The sequence below is a fragment of the Leptodactylus fuscus genome, chromosome 10 (assembly GCF_031893055.1).
Source record: "Leptodactylus fuscus isolate aLepFus1 chromosome 10, aLepFus1.hap2, whole genome shotgun sequence".
NCBI classification, from domain to species: domain Eukaryota; kingdom Metazoa; phylum Chordata; class Amphibia; order Anura; family Leptodactylidae; genus Leptodactylus; species Leptodactylus fuscus.
Window position 1 is genome coordinate 33,154,300 of NC_134274.1, and position 15,868 is coordinate 33,170,167.

General features: G+C 42.3%; 1 protein-coding gene across 1 annotated transcript in view; it reads right to left on the reverse strand.

Annotated features, from left to right (window-relative positions):
- Positions 1–714: 714 nt before the first annotated feature.
- HTR7 (5-hydroxytryptamine receptor 7) overlaps positions 715–15,868 on the reverse strand; it is a 73,886-nt gene continuing 58,732 nt past the window's right edge. The window contains exons 2-3 of the mRNA XM_075257969.1: positions 9,246–9,995; positions 715–854 (exon numbers count right to left, since the gene is read on the reverse strand). Coding sequence (XP_075114070.1) covers positions 794–854; positions 9,246–9,995 — 811 coding nt within the window. The 3' untranslated portion in view covers positions 715–793. The remainder of the gene's footprint in view (positions 855–9,245; positions 9,996–15,868) is intronic.

A 15,868-nucleotide genomic window follows, 5' to 3' on the forward strand; every position in this document is an offset into this window, starting at 1 on the left:
GGCAAAAAAGGTAAGTTCACCCCTGGGCGCGACACACCAACATGCAACTTTATTTCTCAGTAGAACAATCTTACCCTTGGTTCACATCTGCATTTGGTAATCTGTTCAGGGAGTCTGAAGGCATCTGCAAGCAGTGTGCAGTGAAAGCACATGGACCCCACAGACTATAATGGGGTCCGTGTACTTGCCGCAATATCTCTGCACAAGTCATGTGGACAGAAAAGTAGATTGTGAAGTACTTTCCTGTCCACATGTTCCCTACGAAGATCTCGTGGCAAGGACATGGACCACATGGATCCGGGTGCTTTCACTGCACACCACTTGCAAATGTGTTCGGTAGTACATTTGAGGGGGGGCATGCTGACTCCACCGAACGGAATACCAACACAGATGTGAACGAGGCATTAACTATTGGATGTTTCTTTTAGATTTCTGTCTCAACCTAGCGATACTGCTACAATGATGATTCTAAGCAGACATGAAAGTAACTGAATACGTCAGCCTTAGAAATCTTAAATATAGAAATTATTGTAACTGGTGTACAAAATAATAGTGACAATAATATATCTAAAAACTTTATTTGGTACATGGACATTATAGTTATAGATCCACAAATGAAAAACATTTTTTTTTTATTAAATAATACCATTAAACTTATTAAACACGACATAGTCCTGGTCTCTATGAAAAGATGTGCCAGGCCCCAGAATATCATTAAATAATGGAAAATATAATTTAAAGATTAAAAAGATTACGCTGCCATCAAAGTAAGGGCATGGGACATATGAAGAGATTATGAGCGCAGCCTGCTGATAAATTGCTCTTGTAGGAGATCTTCTTGGGAACAGTTTTTTCTGAAAAAAACAAAAATATGACCAGTATAAAAATTCTTTTTTATAAGCAAGGCGTTATTATAATATTGTAAACATTCAGATAAAGTAATTCAAGAAAACAAAAACTATTACTGCTGGTGGATTCAATGTGCAAGTTCAAGAAGAGTCTGCATTTCTTAAATGGAAAAATATTACATGTCACAGGTTTAAGACTTTTGGTCAAGACAAGTTGATCCAAAATTTTGTGCTGATTGTTAGGGTGGTTTCACATGGAGTTACGCTCCGCTCATTCTGACACGTAAACATGTTCAGAGTGAGCAGCGTAAAACAGAATCCCATTGACTTCAATGAGTTCGGTCTTACGTGCCCTACCCATTGAAGTCAATGGGAGGCTTTTTTTACCTATTGCTTTCAATGTGATATGCGCGTATCAATGGGTAGCGCACGTAAGACCAAACTCAATGAAGTCAATGGAATTCTGTTTTACGACGCTCACTCTGAACATGTTTACGTGTCAGAAAGAGCGGAGCGTTAACTCCGTGTGAAAGCACCCTTAGTTTTGGAATCAGGAAGCAAATTTTTCCCCTGACATGGGAAAAGGGTCACAAAATAAAAGTAGCAGGTAGAGCTAGCCATTCCTTATTAGTATCCATTCTGGCTGGATTGATATCCCTTCCACAAAGATATGTAACCCCAAGCCATTGCACATCTTAATTTGACAATCCGGTGGATTTTGGTGTACATACAGGCTACTGATCAGTGGTGTAACTACCGCCGTAGCAGTAGGGGCAGCTGCCACAGGGCCCGGGACATTAGGGGGCCCAGCGACAGCTGCTACTGCTGCGTTTTCTTTTTTTTTTTTTAATAGGCCGTTACCTGTTAAAGTTATTCCAGCCGGTAATGGGCCCTATTATGGGCCCTATTTACTTACCGATCCTGGCAGGGCTGAGATCAGTAAGTAACGCCGCGGGCCCCACAAACACTATCATTATACTCAGGGGTCTTTTCAGCCCCCGGGTATAATGATCGGAGGCCAGAGATAGGTAAGAAACATAAAAAACACTGTTACTTACCTCTCTACGATCCGGGCAGGCTTCAGGCCTAGTCGTCTGACGTCTCTGACGTCACATGACCCCGGCCTGCGTCCCGGGTCATGTGAAGTCTGGTGTCATAGAAGATGGATTACAGCGGAGGCCGACAGCAGAGGACTGAAGTGGATCCGGGAGATAGGTGAGCAACATTTTTTTTTTTTATCCCCCCTGGGTTTCCGATTATTATACTCTGGGGTCTGAAAAGACCCCAGAGTATAATAATTGTTTAAGGGTGTCCACAGTGGGGCATAATACTGTGTGTAGGGGCCACTATGGGACATAATACTGTGTGTAGGGGCCACTAAAGGACATAATACTGTGTGCAGGGGCCACTAAGGGATATAATACTGTGTGCAGGGGCCACTATGGGGCATAATAGAGCGCGCAGGAATGTGGAGGAGGGGGGCGGTCGAGGTCTTCGGTGGCAGTCTGGGGGGGTAGGGGGGCCATGTCAAAAGTTCGCCACGAGGCCCTGCCATTCCTAGTTACGCCACTGGTACTGATGAAGTCAGGACAGTAAATTTAGTTTTACAGCACATGTTCCAGGATAGTATATTTAGCTTTACAGTGTGTGCACCAGGACAGTATATTTAGCTTTACAGCACATGTTCCAGGATAGTATATTTAGCTTTACAGTGCATGCACCAGGACAGTACATTTAGCTTTACAGTGCATGCACCAGGACAGTACATTTAGCTTTACAGCGCATGTGCCAGGACAGTACATTTAGCTTTACAGCGCATGTGCCAGAACTAGTGTGTATCTGTGCACACTTGGGATTTAGGACATCTTCGGTAGGGACGTCAATAAATCCAGAATGGGAACTATTAGTGAATGGCCAAGTGATGGTTGACTGAAGTGGCTCCACTGTCATGAATTAAAGAAATGAATTAGTATATACCAGGTACATAAAGTGTGTCTCAAGAATACAGGTACTCGTATGTATAGATACAAGTCTAGAGAGATATTTATACATGCTAAATCATCCTCACTGTCCCTTTCAATGTTTTTCCAATGACTTCTGAAGCAGGTGAACCAATGGCAGAAGTTCAGGTTAACGTTGCTACATCTGTGTATACTTAGATATAAAGAGATAGACCTATGAGTTAGGCAAAAATTAAGATGCCAGTAACCCCCCCATGCATTTGTTAGCTAATATTCAATCATTATTATTGGCATCTTCACTTCAGATGAATAAATCCGATGCCAATCAAATTCTGAACATCGGGGATTCGCATCACATAATCCTTTTCTTTATTAACGGGTCTAGCATGTCCCCTGGAGTATTAATCATTATATTTCCCCTGCATTTACTTGGGGTTATTGGAATGTCCTATAAAGTTTTACTATGATAAATGAATGCCTGTGAAAAGCAAGCCAAGAAAATTGACGTTTTAGAAAATATGGCTGTTAATAAAGTAGGTTTGATAGAAGATTGAATGCCATTGCGAATTCAGGGTCGCATACTTCTCAATTTACAATCAGCCATGTTAGTCAATTATCTTAGTCTATTCGTAAAGCTTAAAAGATAGGTTTCAAATAACATGATTAGCCATCGAGATCCCGAGGGTCTTTGGTGGGTGTTGTGACATGAGAAGTAAATTACATTTTGAATGCATATTCAGCTGTGCTTGATTCATAGTTAAGTACATTTAGTCTGTGCTGAAATATGTCTATTGTGCAGAAAAAGCAATAAATAATATGTGGGTGGATGCAATGCTAAGAAAGTCTTAGAATTAGAAGATTACATGATAAAAGTCTGGGTCTAAGCGAGGAAACCCTTGGGTGCAAATGTCAAAGGTTGAGTCATTACATCTTATAAAATGGTAAAAAAAATATTGTAAGTCTTGTTACAGTCTCTGTAACTTTATTCACTGTGGTTTCCATGGACTATAAATTCTGGTGTAAGATGTTATCTAAGGACAAGGACTTTTTGTCTATTCCTGACCATGTCCTATAGGTGACGGACCTTGAGTTTTCATGAATGGTCATGGGATCTGAACCAACACATGAAACCCAAGTCCCTCCTCTTCCTCTGCTCTGCGTTCAATGGTATTACATGTACTAAGGATACAATATTACAATGAACTAGTCTGGAAAATGGAATCTCAGACGGCTTTGACCAAGGAATCTGGTGGCTTAATGCTCTTGATCAGTACAGGCACTGATTTCGGGCATTGCTGCCAGGTCCACGCTATATAACACAGTGGAGACCCAGCAGCTATGGATGTCGAGAAAGAGTTGAAACCCCTGGTTTCTTGCAGTCCATTGCTGGTTATAGCATGCGGTATGTGTATTAAGTCAGTAATTCCCTATTCTTCATCCCTGTTCCAGTCCAGTAGTGTTTCTTTTCAGTGTTCTTTTCTTCAGATGGTTTGTTAGAGTCCCAGTATCTTTGCTCTCAGTATATCTGGTGGGATACCTTGTCTACTTACTGGTGTTCAGATCTGCTGAGTTAGACTTTCTTTTCTCAGGGTCCTAGTACTCTGCTTTTGCTGGTATTAGGGTCAGTATTCCAGAATAGTGATATCTTTAGGGACAGCGAGGGTCAGAGGTGTCTGGTTTTAGGCTCAGTGTTTAGGGATAGATCTAGGGAAAGATTGAGGGAGAGCTGGAGTCAGGGCCAGTTACTGGATATTCACCCCCTTTCATCCTTTTGTTCCATTGTCTAGTTATTGATACTATCATCAGTTTATTCCATCATGTGACATTACAATTGCTTGTATGGGGTTTAAATGGGAAAAATTAACCTTGTGGGAAGCTTTCTCATTGGAGTGGAGGGTGTATTATACCCTAAAAAGTGGGCACATCACCCGGGCAGCACGGTGGCTCAGTGGTTAGCACTGCAGTGCTGGAGTCCTGGGCTTGAATCCTGCAAAGGAGTTTGTATGTTCTCCCCGTGTTTGCCTGTGTTTCCTCCCACACTCCAAAGACATACTGATAGGGATAAAAAAAAAACACCCATGGTTTTAAAATGGGATGTCCAATAAACTTATAGGTATAACGATCAGGCGTCCACTTACGGTCGGCCATATAATGAACCTTCATAAGATGTAAGATGCCACAACTAGATAATAGACAGGGTGCAGTGCTGCATTGAATACATTGAATGGAAATTTAATATTTCTAAAAATTGCTTTATAACAAATATGTATTATCATAGATGTACTGTAAAAGACTTGAAGCAGTGCCTAAGAACAGATTGTCTGCCCATTATGGAAAACAGGATACGGGCTTGTAATTACCTTCTTGAACAATTCCGAGCTCACACTACCATACCAGAATAGAAAGTAATAGATGGAAGTGCTCTGGTCATGGGTGAACTCTTACAAAATGCTGTGACATTCAGAAATGTGAAAAGATCGGGTAGCTGTCAATCTCGCATATTTAAGTATGTCAGGTCAAATGCATTATTCAGTAGAAGTTAACCATTTACCCATGACATTGTCATTTATTACTTGTTAAACTGGCCTTTCAGCAGGAAAAGTTGTCTTTTATGACAGTTTCCAGGGGATGCATCTATCTTATCAGCAGTAAATGCTACGGGCTTACTCATGTATTGCTTCATTCATTTATTTTATTGACTACTTTACTCATTCAGCCATGTATTCATCTATGTATTTCATATACACATTGGGAATCTATACGGGTTCTCAGCCATGCATTATGGATAGGGGGATATGGAAGGTCTTGGATTCTAATCAAAGAAAGGTCTCAATGAAACCTTATTTCTTTGGGGTCTCTTGGATGGTCTTCGCTCACTCTTAAACCATTGGTAAATGGGTTTTCCCAGCACTTGAATGGACCTGTATTGCAGTGTCAGCTAAAAACCAGCTTTATAGCCCATTCATTTTCAGAATCCATAGAGATCCCACGCAGTCAGACCCCCATCGATCAGAAAGCGATGACATATTTTAGGTATATGCCATCTCTTTCCGTGATGAGAAAATATCTATGGCTATAGTTCGACATATTGCATTTTATGAGAGGGATGCACAACAAGGTCACGTTTTACTTACATAAAATTTTACTTGGTGAAAGGTAAATTCAGATTTTTGCAGGATTTCTGTGACCAGAGAGCCGCACACTATGGGAGGGCAAATCACAGTTACTATACAGAGTTAAAACTATGTTATTAAATGACATTTCTACAAATGAATTAACTAGTGACAAGCCGATTCATTATGAATTTTGTAAAAAATTCAGGTTTGCCAAATAAAAAAGGAGGCCCATTGGAAGTGCATAAATATCAGTGCACCCCATGTGACTCCTGAGACCCAATCACAGACCACAATGGTCCTTGGGGCCACTGATGTCCTTTGGAAGAGGGCTGAAGAAGACAGAGGAATGACTGTTATGTTTGTACACTTCCATTGGGCCTCCATCTATTATACTCTTGGGACTAAAGAGACCTCAGAGTATAGTACAGTTCGTGTTTGGACTGAAACAAAATTGCCGAGCGAATCTTGCAAATATACACAAGATCTTCCCAACATTAAATATTTATGGAGCCAAAAAGTGTTGCTCACAAAGACAACTACTATCTATTCACAGGATCTCCATTGAAAGTAGATGCATGCTCTAAGGCTTATTCAGACATCCATTTTTTTTATTATTATTATCTGTGTGGATTATACAGTACCATGTTTGGTTAGTGTATAGTTGGTTGAAATATTGGACTATACATTGACATGGGCTATTTTAATCCAAAAACTGGACCAGAATAGTGCATGCTGGGTAACAGAAGTGAGTATGACCCTATTTACTGTAATGAGTCCAGGTCTAGTTTGTGTGGAATGGGCAGGTCCATGGATTATACAAGTGTCTGAAGGAGCCCGTAGTTCCTAACGTCGTACCCAACTCTTCTCACCTGCTCTTTTAGTTTAACCTTTTTCCCTAATAGTTCATAGCAGAAATGATTAAATATGTAAGGAAGATTTACTAATACTATCTGCTGTAGGTTTGGCACAGGTTGGATAATAAATCCAGCACATCCTCACACCATCTAGTCTAAGTTTACACCAATTGTTTGTTGGAACTAAATCAACTACATGTCCCAAAATTTTGAAGCATTTTTGAACTTCTCATCTCGTCTTGTGGACAGGTTGTCTGTCCTTTTCTTATAAGTCCAGCTGTCTTGTGAGACAAGATGCAGAAAGTGTCTAAGGCGAAGGGCCCCTTCACACGGCGTAAGCGCTTGGCTCATTCCGAGCCGTACACGCGAGCGCTTCTAAACACTTCCCATTCACTTCATTTGGAGCGCGCGTAAAGCCGGCTTTACGAGCGCTCCCATTGAAGTGAATGGGAAGAGTTTAGAAGCGCTTGCGTGTACGGCTCAGAATGAGCCAAGCGCTTACGCCGTGTGAAGGGGCCCTAAGGCTGTACGTAGCAAGACGCAGAAGAGAACGCGGCAGAAACGCATCGTATTTTTTTCTGATGCTTTATCACAGAAAGTCCATAGAGTTTTTCAGCCCCTATAATACTTACACGGTAAACGCCAGCGTTCCCATAAGTATGACTGATATGCTGCGATTTTCAAAACCTGAGCGTTTTTGAAACAGCAGCTTTTCCACTTTCGTATTAGCTAGAATCCCATCCACTTGGGGCCCCTGTCTAAAACTATTAATAAATGTGGTGTAAGGCATGAACCCCGCATGGTACATTTCCATTAGTAATTCTGATCCAGTGTGTATGAAAGGATCTAATATAAAAACATCTTAAAACACAATGGCTTTGGAGATGAGTCTAAAAACAGATGAAAGCAAATGCAAATTGAGGCTCACCCATTAACATAGTCAATAAACAATATATATTGTTTGTTTTATTCAATTGTTTTTTGTGTTTTTTGTTGGACACAAAGGTGTTGTGTAACACCTTCTTTAAGTCGAAAGAGAGTCTGTTACCAGATAATGCGATATATCAAACCAGCCACAGGTGACATTACACCAAGCACCATCCTACCAATAGAAGCATCATTTCCTTGAAAAAGGCATTTATTTTCAGAGCCTCCAAGATTCCTTATCCAAATTGGACTCTCCACCCCCGAACACTTGATTGTCAGCCTTTTCCTATCCTACATCAATGCTGTTGCGTCATTTATTCCTGCGCACCACCTACTGGCCATGGAACCCTTGGAGGATTTTACACGCTCCACTGCACTTGAGCCTCATTTGCATATTTCTAAAAACTGCATTTTCAAGCAAGTTTTCTGGGTCTTCCTAAGTACAACGTATACTTTGTGACCGTTCACTACTCTAGGCAATAGGGGTTACCTTTCAGGACTCTCATCTATGACGTCAGAACGCCAATGTTTTTGAAAATATGTTTGGTAAAAATTGCCCCATCACCCATCTTCTTAAAGCCGATTTTTGACTGGAGATTGGGTTTAATATTATTGCCTTTTTTCTAAAGGAAATTTGCCCACTCAGGGGGCATTCACACTTGCGCCCCTATGTGTCCTGTGTCAGTCCGCCGGGGGTTCCGTCCTAAGCCCTGGAGAAACTGTACAGGGGGCGCCTTCCCAGCTAAATGGGTTTTAAAAGCAAACTGACGGTGTCCATAGGCAGCTTCTCCGTGGGGAAACAGTTTTTTGGCCAGACACAAAGTCGGACATGCAGGACTATGTGTCCAGCCAAAAAAACGGGCGCTAGTGTGAACGTCCCCTCTCTCAGTTTTTTAGCAACTGGAATATGCTAGAAATAGAGATGAGCGAGTAGTATTCGATCGAGTAGGTATTCGATCGAATACTATGGTATTTGAAATACTCGTATTCGATCGAGTACCACGCGCTATTCGAATGGAAAAGTTCGATGCAGAACCAGCATTGATTGGCCAAATGCTATACAGTCGGCCAATCAACGCTGGTTCTTCTCCAACCTTTAGAAGTCTTCTCCGTGCAGCTTCCCCGCGGTGTCTTCCGGCTCTGAATTCACTCTGCCAGGCATCGGGTCTGGGTAGAGCCGACTGCACATGTCCGCTTGTAGTGCGCAGCAGAGTGAATTCAGAGCCGGAAGATGCCGCAGGGACGCTGCACGGAGAAGACTTCTCGGAGGATCCAGCCCGACCCTCACTCGTGGACTTGGTAAGTATAATTTGATCGAATGTTGCCTACCCCTGAAACAAGCATTTTCCCCCCATAGACTATAATAGGGTTCGATATTCGATTCGAGTAGTCGAATATTGAGGGGCTACTCGAAACGAATATCGAATATTTTTACTGTTTGCTCATCTCTAGCTCGAAATTTTGACTCTTCATAAATTTTTATGTATCGTACATTTCACTATATAAAATAATATAGAAGGTTATCTGTTGTGTTCTTACAAGGTATGATCAGGCCTTTCCGCGAGCTTCAAAGCCTCATGCATCCCTGCAGCTGACAGCTTCCTGTTGATATTCCTGTACCTGCATTGTAACAGATTTCGATAGGTTGTCCTCAAGTCTCTGTTAAAAAAGGCATAAATGAAAGGATTTATCAGAGAGTTTGCATATCCCAGCCATAAAAATGTCCTTTCCATCCACAGAGGAATACAGCTGCATTCTGTTCCACAGATGAACGGTCTTGCAGTTGAAAGTATAAAAAAAGGGAGCCAGCATACAGTGAAAGCCCCTACGATAATCCCAAGAGTAGTCGCCGCTTTCTGTTCTCTTTTAAAGATTGAAATGTTTTTCCTGTCATTTTTCAGTAATTTTGACAGATTTGTACATTCTTCTGATTCTTTGTGTATTTTTACCACTCCATTGGCTGCAATCATTCCTTCGCTTTCCTCTGATCGCGGGAATCCGGCAAACTTGTGTTTGGCCGCGCTCCGCTTAGCAGCTTTGAATATTCTGTAGTACATGAACAGCATCACTGACATGGGGATGTAAAAGGCCACAGCTGTAGAATAAATGGTGTAGCCAAAATCTTGACTAATTAAGCAAACTTTGTCATCATTTACATTCTGAGCCCAGCCGAAGAGAGGAGGTAACGTGATCGAGGCGGAAAGGAGCCAGACACACAGGATCATTTTGGCCATACATTTCCCATTTTGTCTCACCGGGTAGGTCAAGGGACGGGTGATTCCAAGATACCTGAAAATAAGCACAATAATGTTACATTTTGGAAAATTACTCGTGTGCTATATCTGTTGCACTGTGACTAACATGCAGTGTTCACTTTTTCTCACCCCACAGTGAGCCATGGGGTACCATAGTGGTCAATAGTGGGTTTTCTTATAAATTTTTAGTATAGTTATTAATGACCTGGTGGATGGCTTAAAGAGGACCTTTCATGCCCTTGGGCACATGTGGTATTATATACTGCTAGAAAGCCGACAGTGTGTTGATTCCCCACACTGTTGGATTTCCCATTATATGCCAGGGGAGAAGAGATATCGGTGCATTTACCAATAACTCTTCACTGTCAGAAGGGTGTTTCTTACAGTCTAGCTGGGAACGCCCCTTCAGTCTGTCCATTGCTCTCTACCAGGGGTCCTCAAACTGCGGCCTGAGGGCCACATGCGGCCCGCCGACAATGCCGGCAGGCGTGCATTAATAATGAAGCTCCTGGGGAGCTCGGGCCAGGCCATTACCTATTGGAGGGCACCGCTCCCGATGTCTGTGCGACCTGCTCTGCCTCCGGCCCACTGTTTAAAAAGTTTGAGGACCCCTGCTTCATACTGTTAGAGTGGGAGTTCCTTACCGCACAGTCATGATGCTGAGAAGTAAGGAACGCCCCCTTCAAAAGTATAGAGTAACGGAAAGACTGTCAGGAGGGGCGTTCCCACCTAGACTGTTAGGAACACCCTTCTGACAGTGAAGAGCTATCGGTATCAGCACCAGTATCTCTTCTCCTGGGATACTGTTGGCTTTCTAGTGGTATATAAAACCGCATGTGCCTGAGGACATGAAAAGTCCTCTTTAAATAGTATAATTTCGATATTTTGCAGAGAATAGAAAGTTCATTAAAGTGTTCAACACGAAGAAGCATAGTGTAATATTACAAAGTATTCAGGAAAGCTGGAGGCAGATTCTTGTTTGGTTCTCCACCTGGGCCATGGAAACAAATTATACATAGTATTCACTGGATAAAATCTACACTGAATAAGATTAGGAGGGTTTAGTGGACAGTAAATCTTAGCAACCACTATAATACCTTTTACCTATTTTACCTTTATATAAATCACTATTCAGACTAGGGTGCTGTGGTACCAAGAAAACAAAAGAGCAAACTCCAAGCTGTACATGGCTTAATTCTCTTTGGTAACCAACCACAGAAAAAAAGAGAAATTGATCTGTGCACTGGTCTTGAGACCAAGCTGAAATAGAATAGTAAGGTCCACATGGACTCTCATCTGTTGTGGTTGTGTTGGACCACAATAACCACAATGTGTAATATGTATTTGCAGCCGAATCATATCCATCCAACACAATAGTCTAGACAAGAGGGAAACAGAGAATAGGAAAAAAATGGAACAACCAAAGTGGCGTTCTTTATTTAAATCCATAAACACTACGCATTTCAGGGAGATGTGCTCTTTTTTCAAGTTTAAACAGTGGAGGAAAAAGGAATGATCATATGCACCTTTCTTATATGCACATACCTAGTAAGGGATGCATAGTCTCATGACCGCAACGTCTATTGTGGTGTTTTGCAGAAAAGAATCAAGACATTTCATATTAATCAATTAATAAATGCTGAACAGGTACCCACGCGTTTCACTTCAAAAAGAGGTTCTGCAACAGCTGAGCTATATGGAGCCCCTGCAGAATTTCATGACCTGAGAACTTTGAAGTGGCTCCTAGTTATCCTATAATTTACATTACAGTAAATGATGTCATTAGGTATTATTCATTAACTTTAGATATGCTTTTGTTGTATCTACATATTTCCAATGATAATAAAAAGATGTGGCCCATTAACTTTTTATATCAATAGCTGAACAATAGACTAAGAAGTCATCTCTATACGTGGAAGACGTTGTATAGAAAAGTAACGGTACCGTAAATATGGTAAAATGAACAAGAAAATATCATAAATAGAGATGAGAGAACAGTAAAATGTTTGAGGTTCGATATTCGTTTTGAGTAGCCCCTCAATATGCGACTACTCGAATATCGAACCCTATTATAGTCTATGGGGGGAAAATGCTTGTTTCAGGGGTAGGCAATGTTCGATCAAATTATACTTACCAAGTCCACGAGTGAGGGTCGGGCTGGATCCTCCGAGAAGTCTTCTCCGTGCTGCGTCCCCGCGGCGTCTTCCGGCTCTGAATTCACTCTGCCAAGCATCGGGCCTGGGCAGAGCCGACTGCGTATGCCCGATGCCTGGCAGAGTGAATTCAGAGTCGGAAGACGCCACGGCGAAGCTGTATGGAGAAGACTTCTAAAGGTAGGAGAAGAACCAGCGTTGATTGGCCGACTGTATAGCATTCAGCCAATCAATGCTGGTTCTGCATCGAACTTTTCCATTCGAATAGCGAGTGGTACTCGAGTACGAGTATTTCGAATACCGTAGTATTTAGAGATGAGCGAACAGTGTTCTATCGAACTCATGTTCGATCGGATATTAGGCTGTTCGGCATGTTCGAATCGAATCGAACACCGCGTGGTAAAGTGCGCCATTACTCGATTCCCCTCCCACCTTCCCTGGCGCCTTTTTTGCTCCAATAACAGCGCAGGGTAGGTGGGACAGGAACTACGACACCGGTGACGTTGAGAAAAGTAGGCAAAACCCATTGGCTGCCGAAAACATGTGACCTCTAATTTAAAAGAACAGCGCCGCCCAGGTTCGCGTCATTCTGAGCTTGCAATTCACCGAGGACGGAGGTTTCCGTCCAGCTAGCTAGGGCTTAGATTCTGGGTAGGCAGGGACAGGCTAGGATAGGAAGGAGAAGACAACCAACAGCTCTTGTAAGAGCTAAATTCCAGGGAGAAGCTTGTCAGTGTAACGTGGCACTGACGGGCTCAATCGCCGCAACCCAGCTTTCCCAGGATCCTGAATGGAATACACTGTCAGTGTATTCCCGTATACCCGATATATACCCCGATACCCGTTCCAACGGTGTGCCCCCCCACCTTCACCCCAGAAATACCCTGCAAGTCCCCTAGCAATAGAATTGGGGCTATATACACCCACAATTTTTACTACTGGTATACAGTGCCATTGTCTGACTGGGAATTCAAAGAATATATTGGGAATACAAATACCCTCATTTCTTGCTACTGCCATATAGTGCCAGTGTCTGACTGGTAATTCAAAGAATATATTGGGGTTACGTGCACCCACAATTTTTACTACTGGTATACAGTGCCATTGTCTGACTGGGAATTCAAAGAATATATTGGGAATACAAATACCCTCATTTCTTGCTACTGCCATATAGTGCCAGTGTCTGACTGGGAATTCAAAGAATATATTGGGGTTACGTGCACCCACAATTTTTACTACTGGTATACAGTGCCATTGTCTGACTGGGAATTCAAAGAATATATTGGGAATACAAATACCCTCATTTCTTGCTACTGCCATATAGTGCCAGTGTCTGACTGGGAATTCAAAGAATATATTGGGGTTACGTGCACCCACAATTTTTACTACTGGTATACAGTGCCATTGTCTGACTGGGAATTCAAAGAATATATTGGGAATACAAATACCCTCATTTCTTGCTACTGCTGTATAGTGCCAGTTTCTGACTGGTAATTCAAAGAATATATTGTGGTTACGTGCACCCACAATTTTTACTACTGGTATACAGTGCCATTGTCTGACTGGGAATTCAAAGAATATATTGGGGTTATAAATACCCTCATTTCTTGCTACTGCCATATAGTGCCAGTTTCTGACTGGTAATTCAAAGAATATATTGGGGTTACGTGCACCCACAATTTTTACTACTGGTATACAGTGCCATTGTCTGACTGGGAATTCAAAGAATATATTGGGGTTATAAATACCCTCATTTCTTGCTACTGCCATATAGTGCCAGTTTCTGACTGGTAATTCAAAGAATATATTGGGGTTACGTGCACCCACAATTTTTACTACTGGTATACAGTGCCATTGTCTGACTGGGAATTCAAAGAATATATTGGGAATACAAATACCCTCATTTCTTGCTACTGCCATATAGTGCCAGTGTCTGACTGGGAATTCAAAGAATATATTGGGGTTACGTGCACCCACAATTTTTACTACTGGTATACAGTGCCATTGTCTGACTGGGAATTCAAAGAATATATTGGGAATACAAATACCCTCATTTCTTGCTACTGCCATATAGTGCCAGTGTCTGACTGGTAATTCAAAGAATATATTGGGGTTACGTGCACCCACAATTTTTACTACTGGTATACAGTGCCATTGTCTGACTGGGAATTCAAAGAATATATTGGGAATACAAATACCCTCATTTCTTGCTACTGCCATATAGTGCCAGTGTCTGACTGGGAATTCAAAGAATATATTGGGGTTACGTGCACCCACAATTTTTACTACTGGTATACAGTGCCATTGTCTGACTGGGAATTCAAAGAATATATTGGGAATACAAATACCCTCATTTCTTGCTACTGCCATATAGTGCCAGTTTCTGACTGGTAATTCAAAGAATATATTGGGGTTACGTGCACCCACAATTTTTACTACTGGTATACAGTGCCATTGTCTGACTGGGAATTCAAAGAATATATTGGGAATACAAATACCCTCATTTCTTGCTACTGCCATATAGTGCCAGTTTCTGACTGGTAATTCAAAGAATATATTGGGGTTACGTGCACCCACAATTTTTACTACTGGTATACAGTGCCATTGTCTGACTGGGAATTCAAAGAATATATTGGGAATACAAATACCCTCATTTCTTGCTACTGCCATATAGTGCCAGTTTCTGACTGGTAATTCAAAGAATATATTGGGGTTACGTGCACTCACAATTTTTACTACTGGTATACAGTGCCATTGTCTGACTGGGAATTCAAAGAATATATTGGGAATACAAATACCCTCATTTCTTGCTACTGCCATATAGTGCCAGTTTCTGACTGGTAATTCAAAGAATATATTGGGGTTACGTGCACCCACAATTTTTACTACTGGTATACAGTGCCATTGTCTGACTGGGAATTCAAAGAATATATTGGGAATACAAATACCCTCATTTCTTGCTACTGCCATATAGTGCCAGTGTCTGACTGGGAATTCAAAGAATATATTGGGGTTACGTGCACCCACAATTTTTACTACTGGTATACAGTGCCAATTTCTAACTAGGAATTCAAAATGCGCAAGGCTCCCGGAAAGGGACGTGGACGAGGCCGTGGGCGAGGTCGGGGGAATGGTTCTGGGGAGCAAGGTAGCAGTGAAGCCACAGGGCGTCCCGTGCCTACTCCTGTGGGGCAGCAAGCATTGCGCCACTCCACAGTGCCAGGGTTGCTTGCCACATTAACTAAACTGCAGGGTACAAACCTTAGTAGGCCCGAGAACCAGGAACAGGTCTTGCAATGGCTGTCAGAGAACGCTTACAGCACATTGTCCAGCAGCCAGTCAGACTCTGCCTCCTCTCCTCCTATTACCCAACAGTCTTGTCTTCCTTCCTCCCAAAATTCCGAAGCTTTACAGAACAATAACCCAAACTGTCCCTGCTCCCCAGAGCTGTTCTCCGCTCCTTTCATTGTCCCTCAACCTGCCTCTCCACGTCACGATTCCACGAACCTAACAGAGGAGCATCTGTGTCCAGATGCTCAAACACTAGAGTCTCCTCCATCTCCGTTCGATTTGGTGGTGGATGACCAGCAACCCACCCTCATCGACGATGATGTGACGCAGTTGCCGTCAGGGCATCCAGTTGACCGGCGCATTGTGCGGGAGGAGGAGATGAGACAGGAGTTGGAAGAGGAAGTGGTGGATGATGAGGACACTGACCCGACCTGGACAGGGGGGATGTCAAGCGGGGAAAGTA